This window comes from Balaenoptera physalus, assembly GCF_965194825.1.
Source record: "Balaenoptera physalus genome assembly, chromosome: 13".
NCBI lineage: Eukaryota > Metazoa > Chordata > Mammalia > Artiodactyla > Balaenopteridae > Balaenoptera > Balaenoptera physalus.
The window spans coordinates 62,629,482-62,647,164 of NC_138892.1; the positions used below are offsets into that span (position 1 = coordinate 62,629,482).

At 54.9% G+C, this 17,683-nt stretch overlaps 1 protein-coding gene across 3 annotated transcripts; it reads right to left on the minus strand.

The window, feature by feature from the left end:
* Positions 1 to 5: 5 nt before the first annotated feature.
* Positions 6 to 13,078, minus strand: LOC309641158 (keratin, type II cytoskeletal 7). 3 transcript variants are annotated; one of them, XR_014252545.1, is made up of 10 exons: positions 12,615 to 13,078; positions 10,996 to 11,207; positions 8,805 to 8,865; positions 7,507 to 7,602; positions 5,946 to 6,110; positions 4,711 to 4,836; positions 2,193 to 2,413; positions 1,996 to 2,088; positions 689 to 723; positions 272 to 318 (listed from the first exon to the last, which is right to left on the minus strand). XR_014252545.1 is itself a non-coding variant. In XM_082420902.1 (9 exons), exons 1-9 carry the CDS (start codon positions 12,942 to 12,944, stop codon positions 206 to 208), a joined length of 1,359 nt encoding a protein of 452 aa, XP_082277028.1. In that variant the 5' UTR covers positions 12,945 to 13,078; the 3' UTR covers positions 6 to 205. The 3 variants fall into 3 exon arrangements, 2 of the variants coding, with proteins under 2 accessions (XP_082277028.1, XP_082277027.1); XM_082420902.1 differs by lacking the exon at positions 1,996 to 2,088 and having other exon boundaries at positions 6 to 318; XM_082420901.1 differs by lacking the exon at positions 1,996 to 2,088 and having other exon boundaries at positions 6 to 318; positions 689 to 750.
* Between the last annotated feature and the right edge of the window lie 4,605 nt (positions 13,079 to 17,683).

The following is a 17,683-nucleotide window of genomic DNA, read 5'->3' on the forward strand; positions in this document are numbered from 1 at the left end:
CCAGGTGGTGGGCATGGGCTCACCCAAGCCTCAGAAAGCAGCTGCTTTATTGGAAGCTATTCTGACATCATTTTTCAGACTGCCTTGCAGTCTTGGGACCAGGGATGGGACCAGGGATGGAGGTCCTTTTGAGACGATGGTGTCTCCCCACACCAGGGACTCAGTTGCGTGTGCTCCTGCCGGGGACGGATGTGGTCCTAATGGATTAGGCCTTGGGGGCCCCAGGCCCTCCACCACTGGAGAATCTCAGGGCATTGCTGCCCATGGTTCCCCCGAAGGTCAGCCGGCTGCCAGCACCGCCCGTGGAACTGACCACAGCTGAGAGAGAAGGGAGGAGGTCTCCATCGGCGTGAGGCCCACTACCCGAGGCCCCCACCCTCCTGTCATAGCTGCCCATCTCCCTCCTCCCACCCACCTCCCTTCCCACCAACAGCCAGGGGCCAACCCAGAAGGAGCCTCAGACAGAGATGAGGGCAGCTCCACACTGCCCCCACCCACCCTGTCCGGTGCATGGCTTTCCTGGGCTGTTGAGCCTCTCTGGATGGGAGCTGCAGGCCCCTGCTGAAAGCTATTGAAGGGAAGGAGGCTCCCAGCCTCCAGAAGGCCAGGCCTTCAGGCCGATGTGCCATCCAATAGACCCAGCCTAGTGTGGATGGCATAGGTGATGGGCCCGCAGCCAAGGACTTACAGATGTTCACGGCTCCCACTCCAGCTCCGGTCATCCTGGGGCAGAGGAGATACCTGTGAGGGCTGCTCTCTCCTCAGCACTGGAGGAAGCACTCCCGCACCCCTCCGTCCAGGCCCTGAGCAGAACTGAGGTTCCTTCCTCTGTCCCCACACGTTCAGCCTTCCTTCAGCCTTTTCACTTTGGCCCTCCTGCCTACTGGCTACATGACCTTGGGAATGTCTCAGAGTCTCCACTTCCTCATCTATAATGGGGCCTAACTCAGTACCAACCTCAGTGTTGTTTGTGAGGGCTAAATAACATAAGTTACCTAAAGCCCTGGGCACACAGGATTCTGTAAATGGCAGCTGTTCTCGTTGTTTATGTAGATGGCTGCCTCTCTTAACCAGATCATAAAATCCTCAAAGAAGGCTGGAGCTTATTGATTCCTGCATCTCCAGTCCTTAGCATGAGGTCTGGCACACGGTAATTACTTAATATGTGTTGAAATAATTAGTGAATCGTTGACTGAGTGAATTCAGCTCCAGCCGGGACTGAGGGGGGAGGGAGGAGAGGGGGTGGTTATAAGCAGGCTGTGGGGCTGAAACAGGTCTTGCCCTGGAAATTAAAAATCTATCCGAGACAGCTGGGTGTTTGTTTTGTGACTCACAGTTCCACTGTCACCAAGCCCTTGGCCTTGGGGATGAGTTTACTCTGCAGGGAGGAGGAGAGGCCTCAGTTTAGTGGAGGGAGTGAGGGAAGCCCAGCTGCAGCCCCAAATCCTGGAAGGGGGCAGGGCAAAGGTCAAGAGCAAGGGCAAGAGATGGGGACACTAGGAAGCTTCCAGGCCACTTGTCTGTTGACTGAATGAGTCAATCAAGCCATCAAGGTACTAATGAAGACCCAACTTCATGGACATAGATGTGGAGTTTTTTGTGAGGAATTCCCTGTAAGACTAACCCAACCCAGCTTCATCTCAGGCTGCAGGTGAGTATGCAAATATTTCTGGAGACAGGGGGAATTTACCTCCTCACCACGCTCAGTCAATACCACGTGACTTAGCCCTCAGTTATGTAGTGAGAAGCAGCCTGTCGCCATGGAAGGTGCCTGGACCAGGAATCAGCAGAGCTTGACTGCACACTGGCCCTGTCCCCTCAATTAATGAAACTAACCACAATTTCCCCTTTGTACACTAAGGAGTCAATAATACCTGTCTTGCTTACCTGATGTGTTCTGAGGATCAAATAAGATAACCTTGCTAATAGCCACCCCCCCCCCCACACACACACACGAAAGCGCTGTTACTACTTCAACTTTCCCTCTGAGCTTACACCATATGGTCTTTCCCTCTCGAAAGTCATCTCATCAAGGGCAAAGAAGCAAGCATCATCTGTACCCTCCCTGCACTTCCCACACGCAGTGCCCTGCAGAAGAGGGTACACAGGAAATGCTTGCAAATGGATGAATGTCAAGCCCCAGGCCTCACTGAGCCCCAGAAGGATCCCCTCTCCAGATTCTTTGTCCTCACCGGCTCTCCTCGCCCTCCAGCAGCTTCCTGTAGGTGGCGATCTCGATGTCCAGGGCCAGCTTGGTGCTCATGAGCTCCTGGTAGTCCCGGAGCTGCCGGGCCATGTCCTGCTTGGCTCGCTGCAGGGCGGCCTCCAGCTCCTCCTGCTTGGCACGTGCACCCTTGACGGCCAGCTCCCCACGCTCCTCGGCCTCGGCGATGGCAGCCTCCAACTTGGCACGCTGTGGGGAGTAGTGGGGCTTTGAGCTGGGGGGGCAGGCCTCACCGGCCACTGCCCTCCTGCTTCCCCATACTGCAGTGAGCATCTGGGCACCTTGCTGACGGTGGCTTCACTGGCACCAGCCTCCTCTCCCAAGCACCAGGGAATCCCAAGGGTTTCAAACATGGGTTTTGATACCCAATGCGTAGCTTCCACTTCTGGCTCTGCCACTTACAAGCCATGTGATCTTGGATGAATCAACCCTTCTAAGCCAAAAGTCTCCTCTTTTCTAAAATAGCAGTCATCACAGTATGTATAGAGAGATATTGCAAGTAATGAAATAATACAAAAGTCTTTGGCACAGTGTCTGGTAGACAGCAAGCATTTAATAAATGCTATTATGATCACTATTATGAGTAAATGCTAGTATGATTTACAAATGCCCGCACACCTGACCCCTAGCTAGAGGAGTTCCAAGGCTATGGGATTCTAGTTTAGTCCTCAAATTTCAGGCAGCTGACCAGAACCAAAAACACCTTCAAAATAGGAACCAGTTTGGAACAGGCCCAGAACAGGGAGACTTGGAGTACAGAGACGCTGCTTGGAACCCCTAGACTCCGAGTCAACAGGCCCCAGGTTTGGGCAGGGGTGGTGTGATTCACGACGGACGTGAGCAGCAGCTGCCGCTTCCTGCCTGGCCTTAGTGTTCCCTCTCTCGTGGCCCGTCCCTCACTAGAGGAGCCTATTTAGTCCTGAGCCGCTTCTTGTTCAGCCCCGAGAGCCACCATCCCCATCCCCTAGCGCGGTGCTCCTCCTCCTGCCCTCTCACAACCGTGCTCTGCCCTCAGACCCTCTCCCCTCAGAGCACGCACTCTTCCTCTCTGCCCAACGCCCCCAGTCCTGCCCAGGAGGCTGGCTGATGCCCTCTGCCCCCATCCACTGGTCAGTGCCCTTTCCTGTCACACTGGTGCCCCCTTGGCAAGGCCATGCCACTGCCTCTGATACCCCGACGGTGATAGACACTGCAGCTCCAGAGTCTGGCTCTGCCCTGTTGGGTAAGAGGAGAACCGGATGTGGCAGAAGCTGCGGCGTTTAGGAAACCGCCATTCATCATTCTGTGCCTCCCCTCCAGGGCTGGATGCTGGCTTGCTGCACCGGTGACTCACAGCCCTGAATCTGTGCCAGGAGAAAGCTTCCACCCTCGCCCTCATGTAAAAAGGCCTGCAGGGCTCCAAGGGGAGGACATTTCTGGGTAGATCACCCCCACATCCCATCCCCCAGCTCATCTGGAAAGTAGTCACCACCCATCAGCTTCCCTCCCTCCCCACTGCAGACACCCGCCCAGGCTTAGCTGCCCCGACCACCCCCATGCCTTGGTCAGGGCTTGGGGGACCCTTCCTCATCAATACCCCCCACCCCAGCTTCACAGCACCTCCTCGCATCAGTCTGTCGTCTGAGACCTGTGCCCTGACTATGTGTCCGGTGCTGGGAAGGGAGGAGCAGTGAACCAGACGGGGGCCCCTGCTCTTAAGGCATTTGTAATATCCCAGTGGAGGTAGGGGACAATACTTATTTATACTTAATTAATAAGTCTTACCTAATAAGTCAATACTAAAGTAATAAGACAGAAAATTTCAGAGAGTGATAGGTGTTTCAGGAAGCTCACACAGACTGCTGAGAGAGCGGCTGGGTGGCTGAGGAAGCCATCTCTGAGAAGAGGTCTTTTGTCCTAAACCCCAGGGGTGAGAAAGGGGCAGCCATGTGCAGAGCTGGGAGAACCACATTCCAGGTAGAGGGAACACCAAGTGCAAGGGCCCTGAAGCATGAAGATGCTTGGCAAATGTAAGCTACAGGAAGCAAGAGCGCAGCCAGAGAGGGAGTGGTGAGGAGTGAGGTCAGCAGGTGGGGCGGGGCCTTGGGAGTCATAGTGAGGGACTCTGCTGGCCTCCGGCCTGCCACCCCCCACACCCCTTCCCCCAGGTACACATCGCACCCAGAGCTAGGTGCAAGGAGAGGGCTCAGTACCAGTGTGGTAACGAATGGTGGTTCTAGTCTAGCCAGCCAGCCTGAGGCTCCTTCCACAAGCTCTATGCCCAGCTAGGACTCCTGTTCTCCCTTCGGTCAAGCAGGACCTGGCCAAGAACATTTCGTCCTAGAGAGCTCACAGGTGGGCCCGAGAGACTTGAGCTGCACCAGCCTCGTCCCCAGAGCAGCAGGGGCGGGGTTGACACCCTCGCCCCCAGCCTCCTGCTCCTCATCCTGAGCGTGGTCCCAGCCGGCTGCCCTTCACATGCCCCAAGGAGAAGGGCTGGTGCCCACCTGCTTCTTGATGCTGTCGATCTCAGCCTGCAGCCTCTGGACGGCCCGGTTCAGCTCCGCAATCTCATTCCGGGTATTCCGGAGGTCGTCCCCGTGCTTCCCAGCCTGGGCCTGGAGGGTCTCAAACTGGAGGGACCACACAGAAGAGTATGGCAAGGGGTGGGCCGTGATTACAGGTGACTTGTCTTCTCCCGACCCAAGGAAGGCCCCAGGTTCTGAGTGACAAGCCCTCCCAGCTTATCTTCCCAGGGAGGGACAGTCTGACTCCCAGCAAGCTTTGCCCGATGCCAGGAGGCCAGACTCCCGGACAGTGGGGTTGGGGAGGGGTTCAGTTTCCTGCCAGCCAGGATGGGGAGGACAAGGATGGCTCACCGGGCCCATTCCCACTGATCCCGGGGCTCTTCCCATTCCCATTATGTCCTAATGCTGGAGAATCACTGGAAGTCTGAGATCCTCACCTATTAACCTCTTCGTCAGCACCACCCATTTTACAGATGCGGAGAATGAGTCCCAGAGAATAGAAGGGACTGGCCTAGTGTCACACAGTAAGTCGTTATTGGCATGCATGTGTCCTCCCACGCACCATGGATGACTCCCTATCTCTGCAGAGACATTGCCCTATGCTGCTTTTAAACCCTCAGGCTCCCTCCCCCAGATCACTGGTTTGCCCCAGCACACCCCCTCCCCGCCCATTCCCTCAGCACCTGTACTGTCAGCTGCCCTGCCCACACCCAGTGCATATAACGATTAAACCTGCTCTGGAGCCCTTAGACCCAGGATCTGGTCCCTGCTCTTCCATCTGCTAGCTGTGCAGAGCTAGACAAATCACTTAACCTCTCCGTGCCTCAGTTTCTTCATCTGTAAAAGGGGGATAATAATAGTGCCTACCTAACAGGGCTGTTCTGTGGGTTATATGAGTCAATACAGGTAAAACATTTGAAACTTTGCCTAGCATTGTGCTTACTTGCCAGATTTTAGCTATAATAATTATTAATCCATGTCCATTTCCTCTGCCCTCTCCCCCCACATCAGGCTGGAATCTCTCCCTGGGCAGGGACCTGGCCTTCTCCTCCTCTTATTCTCAGGACACTGGAGACCACCACAGATTTAATCCCTGGTGTCTGTCAGCACAGTGGGACCCAGACCCCAAAGGCTTGAGACAGGGTGAGGAGCAAGGGAAGCCGCCACCAAGGACTCTGCCAGGAAGAGAAAATATGCCTCCAGCGGCCACCCACCTTGGTCTGGTACCAGGCCTCGGCCTCGGCCCGGCTGCGGTTGGCGATCTCCTCGTACTGGGCCTTGACCTCGGCGATGATGCCGTCCAGGTCCAGGGAGCGGCTGTTGTCCATGGACAGGACCACAGACGTGTCTGAGACCTCGGACTGCAGCTCTTTCAGCTCCTGTAGGGACCAGACAGAACATCAGGACTTGGGGCGTGACCCATCCCTGTCCCCGTGCCCATCCTGGGATTCCCCGCACACTAGGGAAAGAAAAAGGGAGAAGAGACCAGAGTGGGAGTGAGTCACCAGGTAGCCAGGGGGCACAGACCCAGCACCTACTAAATAGCTCCACCAGCCCTGGCTCCCAGAAAAGCCCATTAGCACCTTCTGAAATGAAAGAGTCTGGCAGGATCACAGCGGACAGACAAGTGACAGTGTGGTGAACTGCGGCGGCTCCTGGCTGCGAGGTGCTAGTGGAGTTGAGCTCTGCTGTGAAGGGGGTCACAAGGGGGTGGGTAAAATAAGTCATGTTCCACCCTATTATGCACACTCTGCAGCCTTTAACACCGATGATACAGCCGTATTTACGGACAGGGAACTAGATCTGTGGTATACTGTTACATGAAAAAAGGTATGATTCTATTTTATTAAATATATGTATTTCTATATCTCTATGTGTATATATGCACAGAAGAAGTCTGACAAGGTAGGTATCAAGATGATAAGAGTAGGTATAGGAAACTTGTTTTCAATTTTATGCTTTACTTAATTCTCTAGATTTTCTGCAATGAGTATGTATTTCATAATGAGAGGAAAATAATTATATATACATACACACACACATATATATAACATGTGATAGACATATGAAGGCCCACACTGAGACCAGAAGTACCCAAAGCCAGCCTCAAGGATCCAGCCCCTGAAATTAACACACGTGGAAATTCTCTCGGAGTTGCTAATGGAGGCTGGATGTGCAGGTAAAGACCAGACTGAAGAGAAATGAGAACTGGTCTGTAATTTGCGTCACGTTTTCCTATGTCCCAGACCAGCCAGATGATCGGCCACCCTATCTTCTGCCTAAGTCCAGAGACTCACACTGATGGGATGAAGAGGTTTTTAAATCCCCTTGAGGGAAAGGAACTGGAAGCCCAGGGCAGGGCAAGCGTGAGCAGGAGGGGAGATGGGAGGGGCAGGCAGAGAGGGTGGCCGAGCGGTGGGTGTAAATCCTCAGGCACTCCAGTCTCTCCTGACTCAGGCTCCCCTGCAAGCCCACCCAGCCCACCTGTGAACCCTGTCACAGCCCGGATCCCTCAACATCCTCCTGGTTCCTTCCAGCCCCTCCCAATCCCCCTTCCTGACAAATGATCATCCCACCCTGGTGTGCTGCTCCAGCTCCTACTGAACTCCTCGCCCACCATGGATTCCTGAATCCAGAAAGAATAAAGAGTAGGATCAACTCCCCTACATGCACCCAACACACACCCCGGCTGACCCAGAGGCAGGGGGTGGACCAGATAGCCCCCTGGCTAGGACATGCAGGTTGTGGCACATCTCCCAACCCTGAGGTCCTCACCTCCTCATAGAGGGTCCTGAGGAAGTTGATCTCATCATTCAGGGCGTCCACCTTGGCCTCCAACTCCACCTTGCTCATGTAGGCAACATCCACATCCTGGGAGGGGTGGTGGTAAGAAGGGGGAGAGGGACACCATGTCCTCAGTTCGCGAAACACTTAGGGGTGGGAGCAAGCCAGTACTGTCCAACCCCCAGAACCAATCACCGCTGCCCTACCAAGAAACGTACAGCTCCTCCAGGCTGCCTGACACGCCCACGGTGCGAAGTTCCCTCCACTGGACCCACCCAGGCTCGAGAGGAACATCATCTCCGCGCAGACCCAGGACTGGAGGTGCCTACTCAGCGCTGATAGCCCAGAGCAGCCTGAAGCCCCAAACCTAGCGCTTTACCAGTTCCTAAAGGCTTTAGTGGTTTAGACACACCCCCGGCTCTGCCGCCTACTAGCTATGTGACCTTGAACAAATCACCTCAACTTTATCAGCCTCAGCTTCTCATCCGTCAAATGGGAGAGCATGAAATCATTCAGACTCCAGGACACCGCTCCCAGAGATGGCAAATCTCTAGCCTAAATATGTAGCTTGCAGCATGGGTGATATAAGGCAGGTGGGCAACAGATAACACCGCAAGTCTGGGCCCCTGAGAGCCATCCTTTGCTGTGGTTAAGCTCCTGTGGAAAGGGCTCACTTCCACTCATCCCTGAATCTCCAAGGGCCCAGCACTCCGGGGCAGGTTACATTTCTGTGGATGGGCCTGGAACACTGAGTGAGTGTGTTTTGAATCAGAATCTTAAGTCAATCCCCTCTAAGATATTCCTAAGGCCTTCTGACCTCACTTGCACACCTCCAGGGACGGGGAGCTCACTTTGCCTCAAGGCACCCCATCCTATTCATTCAGTAAATATTTCAGGCATGCCATGTGCCACCCTCAACTGTAATTAAATGTTCTGATAGAGCACTTCCTTATTTGGGGTTGAAATCGTCCCTTCTAACCTCCATCCTGTAGTCATAATTCTAACCCCTCCAAAAGCCCAGAAACAAGTCTAGTGACTCGCCAGACACACCTACACACAAATACACACACACAGACATGCAGACACATATGTTCACATACGTACACGAAGCAGGCTTATAAATGGCTGGCTTCCAGATCTCTCCTTCTCCAAGCCCATCGCTCCCTTCTTATAGACCCAGCCAGACCCTGACCACAGGTCCCTACTGGCTGCTCAGGTGAGAGGCATGTGGTCCCCTGTCCCCTGTGCTTCCTACAATGCCACCCACCCTACCTGTCTGACCCCCTCACCTTCTTCAGCACTACAAACTCATTCTCAGCAGCCGTGCGACGGTTAATTTCATCTTCGTACCTGCAGTAAAGGAGGGGAGCATGGTGTTGGTGCAGCTCTGCCTCCATCCCCCCATATCCAGGTGTGAAAGTCTGCCATGCATCACCTTTACCCCCTCCTTAATGACACACCTGAAAAAACAGGTGTCAGCTACGAAACAAAATGTCCCTGACTTTTCCATATGGCTGTTCCTAGGGCTTTGAGTCTTGGCAGGCATGGGGGTGAGGGAGCTGGGAATATATGTGAATCAAAGGACAAAGGCTGCATATACTGGGAGTGAGAAGACGAATAACAGCCAAGCTTATGGACCACTCTGTACGGGGCCTGCCCCATTCTGTGCTTCCCATGCCTTCTCTCAGTTAATCCCTGCATTCTCTCCGTTAATCCCTACAACAATCCTGTAACAATGGTGCTATGATTCGCAGGGAAAGGAACAGAGGCACAGAGAGGCTGAGTCCTCTGTCCAGTCACCACGCTGCTAAGTGGCAAAGCCCGGACCTGAAGCCTGGCCATCGGACGCCTGAGCTCACACCTTAACCTGCTTAATCCCACCCGCTGAGGGTGAAGAAGGGGCCTGAAGAGGAGGAACCTTGTGGACTCAGGAAGGAGGAAGAACCAGCCCCCAACTAGGTGACAAGCCCCCATCGCTACTCCCAGAGCCCCCGCCTCCATCCCTCTTTCTCCCAAGGAGCCAGCCCCCTGCCCATAGGAGGACGCCAGCAAAGCAGGGCACAGAGCAAGAGGGCAGGTGGGCCTGACCCAGTATTTACTTGAGGATTCAAAATAGGTGTCAGAAGCAGAAAGTCAGCAGTGTCCACGAGCTTCTGGAGAACAGCAGGAGCGATGTGGGGCAACTTTAGCGGGGAGCAGGATGCTCAGGCAGGCAGAGGCCCTCCAGGAGCCCAGACCCCCAAAGTCCCACTCCCCCAGGGCCTCTAGAAGAGTTAGGAAAATATCTGCAAGGCCGTCTGTCCACCCCTGCTGTGCCACTGGGCCCAGAGGATGTGCAGATAGGAGCTCCCTGGGCAGCTGCACTCAGGACCCCTTCCAGTTCCTCCTTCAGCCCCGGCCTGGAGCTCAGCCTGGCTCCCCAGGAAAGTGCTCTGTGGGTTCTGGGTTGGGGGGGTATGTGTGCACAGATGCACACCTGACAGCAGGGGCTCACGGGTCATCCCAGGCCTTCCCTGTCCTGCACCGGTCTGCTTCCACCTGCCTTCCACCTGCCATGGGATTAATCCTGTTGACTGTTGCCTTAGAGAAGTTGGGGGTGGGGATGGGGGGGGGTTGGGAATGGAGAGACACTCTCTGCAGAGGCCTTTGTTTGTTCTACCTCCAGTCAAAGCCAGTGTCCCTGCTCCGGCTTAGTCATACATCTCGCCAGGCAGAGCACAGAACTCACTCATTACCCCGAGTGCCCACTGGGCAGGGATGCCTGGCCCAGCCTCTGGCTTTGGTTTCTATTCAATGTGAACAGAGAGTTCAGCAGGCACCTCAAAGGCCTGTCCTCAAGACCCAGCCTTCCCGGCCTCCAGCCTCCCACTCCCTGCCCCTCCTCACAGCCTCCTTTCTGGTTCCTGCCCTGGCCGCACCCACCCCCAGCCCCCACAACCCCTCCCATCGCTCACAATGATCATGCTCTCTGCTTCTTTCCTTCCCCAGTTGGTTCCAGGTCTCCTCCTGGGAGTCAGGGGCCCAAAAACAAGCCCCAGCTCTCCCAGTGACCTACTATGCGATCTCGATCAAGCCCCTGAAACTTACTGGACTCTAATTCCTCACGGGAACAAAACAGAGTTGTTCTAGAATAATCTGAGGGTCATGCAAGTTCTGACGCACATCATCTCTTGCCCTGCCCTTTCCTGGGCCTTGGTCAGGCTTCCGAAGGGAGCAGTGCAGATCAGGGCTAGGCTGAGATATTTCACCGGGAGTAAGTCAGAAGAAAGGACCAGAGCGACTTGGAAACGGCCCCCAGAGACAAAGAGGAGAGAGGAGAAGCAGGGAACGTGTTAATCAAGACCTTCCCTTCTGGGAGTTGTTGTTCTGAGCAGCTGTACCCCCTGACCCCTGACCCAGAGAGGATTTGCAGAGGGTGAGCTGAGAGGGGCACATGGGCCCAGGGCATGGATCCCAGCAGGTCGTACTGCGGGGCAGTACTTGTTCTTGAAGTTTTCCACGACGTCCTGCGTGTTCTGAAGCTCCACCTCCAGGCGGCCCCCGTCCAGCTGCAGGACCTCGAGCTGCTTCCGCAGGCCAGCAATCTGGGCCTCAAAGATGCCCAGGAGGCAGCTGCTCTGGGTCGACTTCTGCTCCTGCAGCAGTGCCCACTTGGTCTCCAGCAGTTTGTTCTGCTGCTCCAGAAACCGCACCTAGAAGGGGCGGGAGAAGGAAACTCATGAGAGGCAGATCGTGCCACCCACAGTGCGGTTGGGAGGGTCTCCAGCCATCCAGCAGAATCCACGCTCCCACTGGCTCTTCCCCCAACCTGGGCCCCTAGCCCTTGGCTCTCTCCTCCAGGATACTCTCTGTCTCAGCTGTCTCAGAGTGTGTCCAGGGCTCAGGTCACTGACATGTGCCAGTGTAGGGCCTCCTCGCTCCTCTGCTCCCCATCGCATCACAGGCGATGGCCTCCACCTCCCTCTCTGAACGGCTGCCCCCTTCCTGTCTGTGTCCTCAGCCCGACTCGGGCCCCCTCCCTTCAGGCTGGGACCTCATCTCTTCCTCTCTCAGTATCCTCTCTCCCCTTCCCTCTTTCTCCAACAAAGCCTCAAGACAGGATGCTACAATCAAGCCAATGTAAAATAAGTCCCTAAGGAGCACCAAAATGACTGGTGGTGGGAAGCGAGCCTCCTCAAAACCAGCAACACAGGCAGCAGGATCTGGGGGCTGCAGCCGAGCATCAGCGGGGGGAACCTGCGCCTGGGGCTTCCTGCGGAGGCTGCCCCAGAACTTGAAGGATGTGTACAGTCTGAAGGGTGAAGGAGAGGAGGACATGGGGGACCAGGGAAGCAGAGAGATGCACAAAGGCAGGAAAGGGAAAGCCTGCTCTACGCCCAGGGGGGAGGCCCTGGCCAGAGGGGCCCAGGGGGGCTAGCCCTTAGTTCTTGGGTCCAGCCCCACAAGTGCGCTCCCCCCCCCATCTCTATGCCCCACCCCTTTGGGACATAAGAGGAAAAACACCTCTTAAATGGCCCTTCCCCGGGACCCTCAGTGCCCCCAGATGGGCTCTCTCCAAGGGCAAGTATAACCTCACCTCCTACCACCAAAAGGAGGATGGAGGACCAGGTAGGTGGGGCCGATGGGGCCAGGAGCCTGCCTCCCTCCAGCCCTTTATTTCCAGCATCTGCTAGATAATAAGTGGGGGGGAGGGGAGAATCTCACCCTGCCCCATCTCTGACTCCGCACAGCCCCCTCTCAGAGAAGGGGGCCCAGAGAAAGAAGTCCTGGCCTTGGCATCTGGAGTTCCCAACCTGACTCAGATGACAAAAGCTGCCCAAGAACCCCAGCCGACTCACAGACACAGCCCACCAGGACAACCGGACAGACCCACGCACACATTCCCGGAGGAAAAAGCAGGGAGATTTGGGTAGCTTACTGGAAGAGAGGGCTTGGAGGCCGAGGGGGACAAAAATAGCTACAGGGTTCATGGAGAGGGTACAGTCCCAGATATCGGCGGAAAGAGAGCAGGCACCAGCCCCCCCAGCCCCTGGCCCACGTGCGCTGCGGGGCGGCTGCTGGGGCCTGGATCCTGGCTTGGGGCAGCGCGGGCCGCTCACCTTGTCGATGAAGGAGGCGAACTTGTTGTTCAGGGTCTTGATCTGCTCGCGCTCCTCCTGGCGCACCTGCTGGATGGAGGGGTCGATGTTCACCTGCAGCGGGGTCAGCAGGCTCTGGTTGATGGTGACCTCGCGGATGCCGGCGCCCGCTGGGCCCCCGTAGGATGAGCGCGCTGCCACGCGCGGCCGCGAGGCGCCAAGGCCGTAGAGGCTGATGCTGCTGCCGCCGAAGCCGCCGGGGCGCACCGAGTTCAGGCGCATCTGGGTGCCTCGCCCCGGGAAGGCGGAGGAGCGTGAGCTGAAGACCTGGGAGCTGAAGTGGATGGACATGCTGGCTGGGCCGGGCTGGACCGAGCGGCGGGCGACAGGGGGCCGAATTCGCTGACCTCCGGGCGACTTGGCCGCTTTTATCCTCTAGGCGCGGGCGGATAGGCTTACACAGGTAGGGGCGGGGCTGGCCGCCGGCCACCTTTCTCTGCCCGCCAGCTCCTCCCGGGGCCGCGCTTCCGCCATCGCGCCGTCCACCCCTCCGAGGCCCAGGCTTTCGGTCCAAGCCTGAACCGTCCAGAGTGGGGAGGAGGGCCGCAGAGGCTCAGACCCCTTGGTGCAGGCGGACGCAGAGAGCGGTGGAAGACAGCGGTCCCAGTCGATCTGCAACGGGCTCAGTCAGGGAAGGCTCCCTGGAGGAGGCTTGGGGAAGGAGTGAAGAATATCCAGATTCCTGAGACAAGAGCAGAAAGATCAAGCGGTAAAAGATTGGAGGAAGGGGTGGACAAAATGTTCTAGCCCAGGAGTCAGCCCCCAATCCCCTCCCCAAGCTACTGAGAGCCAGAAAGGCATTCGCCGGCAGCCTCCGTCCCAAGTCCAGCTCCTCCTTGAGAGAGCTCGGCTCTTGAGTAAGCTGACCTCAAGGTGGGTCTGGGTGAACTGGTTTCCCTGGCCACGTGTCCCCACGCCTCATTTGCATACAGAGACCAGGCCAAGTGGGGCATGACCCCACTCTTGCCCCTCTCCTCCCCGCTCCAGTAGACATCTCCTGGTGATGGTTACCCTGGGCCTGCACTTCCCCCTGCCCCAGATCACATTTCTGTCCACTTAGTTTATTTGTCCCTGGAGAGGAAGGGGACACCTGTTTGTATTTGAGACACTTTGTGTGAATGTCTGTACACTTTTGTGTGTATGCACCTGCCCTGGGCTTGGCTGCGTGCACACCCTAGGCATGTGTGTTTACATATGTGTCTGCATGTCTGTGAATGTACTTATACAAGTGGGCGTCTATGTTCGGGGGGGCAGGGGGATAGGTGTGTCTGTGAATACACGCTTGCACGCCTTTGTACGTATGTCTGTGCAACGTGCTTGTATTTGCCCTCAGACACTCCTCCCCATTCCCCACCCCTGCCACTTTCCTGTTTAAACGTCCCCAGCTCTCATCACCTCCCCCACCTGAAACCACCACCAAACAATTCCCAGCAGTTTCGAACCCAGCCCAAGATGGGAATAAATGTGCTGTTAGCTCTGCTAGAGGGGCAGCCTGAGGAGCCTTTGGAAAAGACAGCCGACAGGATGTTGTCACCTTTAGTCCACCTCTAGTCCCGCCCAGTGAGCTGGCCAGGTTGTCACTTCAGACCAAGCCCTTGGGGGCATCCTGGGTGGAGGAGGCTGGGGATGGAATGCCCTTCCTGGTTTCCATTTCAGTTAGACAAGGAGGACTAACGCACAGGAGCCCCTTCTCAGTGATCACAGTGGAGACCCAGGCCCCTTCCCCTCCCTGTCCTCCATATTGGTGTTGGGACAGCTCAGGCCAGAGGCTGAGGGATGCCCAAGGAGACCTTCAGTGTGTCTGCTGCAGGGTGTGTGTGTGTGTGTGTGTGTGTGTGTGTGTGAGAGAGAGGGAGAGAGAAAGAGAGACACACACACACACCACATCACACACATACACACTCACATCCATATATGCATACATAAACACTCCCACACATTCATACACACACACCCCACATCACTCACATGAACACATGCACATACGCACGTATATACCACATCACACACACACACACACACACACACACACACACACACTCATACACTCCAAAGTCCTTACCCTTCAGCGCTCATCCTCTTTTCCCCACTACCTCCTACCCCAGCCCCCTCGCCCTCCACCCCCTAAACCCACCCAAGTTCCACAGCTGCCCCCCCACAACCTGGATCTGCCCTCTAGAGGCTACGCCCTGCCCATGCCAGGAATCCCTCCCTTCCCCGCCACCCCCATTGCTTCCCTAGAGCCTGGCCTGGGAACGCTGGCAGGGCAATGCTGGTGACCCTGAATAAGTCGCTGCCCCACCCTGGGCCACAGCTTCTTCACCAGAGACGAAATCCTCAGGTTCATGGGGAGAGCGAGCTGGGAGGACACTACAAAGGAGAAAAGGTCTGCGGGCTTTTCAGGCCCAGGATGCAGCCTCGCCTCGGCCACATTTCCCCATTCCAGACCCACCCAGGATCCGCCCAGCGCCTCCCCATCCCCTCCCCCAAGCGTTCCTGGTGGCTCCAGCCCTCACCAGTCTCTTCCTGTCTCTCCATTCCTAGGCCAACGCCATGAGCCCGCTGGGTGCCAGGCTGCCCACAGAAACACCCTCTGGAGGACTTCACGAGGAGTGTCAACACCGAGAGGCCGAGGATCAAGTTCCTGCCCCACAAGATTGCCCCGTCCATTGGTTCATCTAAACCCAGTCTCCCACCAGCCCATGCCTCTGCTGGCCTCACGGAGACCCTGTTAGGAGATTCCGGGCATAATCTTGAGATGAATTAATTTCCAAAACCTTTTCGCAGTTGTTCTTCCGTAAACCAGAGGCTCACTTCCATCTCTGTAGCGTTCTGTCACACAGACACACACACACACACACAGACACACCCGCCATGCACATCACTTGTCCCCCCACTGCCCGCCTGGCCTCCCCTGCACCCCTGGACCCAGCTGTGAACAAACAAGCAGCCCAAGTTCCGCAGCCCTGCTTGGTGTCACTAAACCTGTCCAGACACCGCCGTCCTGCAGCCCTCAAAGCTGGAACTGGCTGGTCCTCTCTGGAGAGGTGGGAGAGACATTCTTTCTGGCTCCATTACTCATTGTCCATCCCCTCAAAACACCTCCTCAAATTCCTAAAGAAAAAAATCTTTAAGGCATAATGTGTTTTCATTGTCTTGGAATTCCAGTGATTGCAATCATAACAAAAGCCATGTAATATTTTCGCGTGGAATGTAATGTCTTAAAAATAAAGTCAAATGACAAAACACATATATGACAGCCAACAGGCTTTCCAGAAGAGACAAATCCATAAGGAAAAGACAACACAGCAGAAAAGTGGGCAACAGACATGGATATTATCAGCCAATGCTTATAGAGTACTTACTTAGCGTGTGCCTGGCCCTGTTCTAAGCACTTCGCATAGTGTACGTTATTATCTCATTTTAAGAAGAAATTGAAACACAACGAATTTAAGTAAATGGCCCGTGGTCACACAGCTAATATGTAGAAAAGCCAGGATTTGAACCTTGGCAGTTTGAACTACTAGGTAACTTATTAAAAAAGAAAAGAAAGAAACAAAATCAAATAGTAAATATGAAAAAAAAATGCTCAACTTCATTCAAATTAAAGAAATGCCACAAGAATAGCAATAAAAAGACATTTGCACCTGTCAGATGATCAAAGACGAGTTTGCTAACAGTGTTGGAAAGTGTGTGGGTAACAGAAAGTTCTGTCCTTTGTGCGCGGGATCGTCTATTGGCGCATCTTCTTTAGAGGGCAAGTTGGCAAGAGCTATCAAAATTAAAGACATTTGCCTTTACCTCAATAAACAAAACAAATAAAATGAATACACTTGTCCTTGATCAAGTACATTCACTGCCAGGAACTTATCCTACAGATGTTCTCACCAAAAGTGCACACGTACATGTGGTCTCTACCTCCATTATTTTATACTAGCGAAAAACAGGAAACAACATAAACGCCCATCAGTGGGATGTGATTCAATGCATTGGGCTACATACGTTCAGAGGAATGCTATCTATTGAAAAGAAGAAAAGCCTTTATATACTGATTGAAATTTTACCTTTATATATTGATTGTACAAATCACTGTAATTTTTACAAACTCCCAGGAGGCTCATGCTATACCGCGTCCACCCCCTCCCCTGTGGCTGGTCCCTGCGGGCCCCACAGTCACCTCCTAATCCCCTGGCCACTCCCTCACACTCACCAGGGACTCTGGCACCTGGTCCTGAGTGCTCCTCTTCACCCTGGCACCCTCATCTCCAGGCACGTGACCCACTCAGCATCTTAGCCTGATCATTCCCTAGCTCCTCAGTTCCAGTGACTTTCACGTTCATCCTTTTTCTCTTGTCTCTGCCCTTGTCCCCTCTCTAGACCCTAAACTGGTTCGTCTCTGAAGTTTCAAACTCTGATCTCACACCACGGTATCATTCATAACTCTCTCACTTGCGGCAGATGGGTTCTTCAGCCACATCAGCATCTCCAGTCCTGAACCCAATCATTCCATTTTCTAACCCCCCACTACCCTCCTTCACACTTTCTTTCCAGCTTGGACTCCTTGTACCCCTCCTTCTCTGGCCCCTACCCTTCAGTCTCCTCCACCTGGATAAACCCCCAGCCCTGTTTAGCCTAAACGCTGACCTTCTCTGCTCTAAACTGCAACGCCTCGTGAAGAAAACCGTATCCTCCAGATCCGGCGTCACCACCGACTCACAGTCCCCAGGCTCAGCTGCATCCTCTTTGCTGCTAAGGGTTTCTCTCTGCCTTTGGTCAGCAATTTCTCCCAGTCCCCCTGGTTGCTGCTGCAAAGTTTCTTTACTCTCTTCCTATCGCCCACCCTGTACCCTACACCCTCGTTCTCAGCAATAGATCATAGCCTTCTTCTTCGCTGAGAAAATCAAAGCCCTCTGGTTAAAAACTCTCTTACCTTCTTTCCCCCACCTGAACTTACCTCCGCACCCATCTTTTCTCTCTGCCTCCGGGCTCTGAGGACAGACTGTCTCTCCACCTGCGCCCTGGATGCCAGC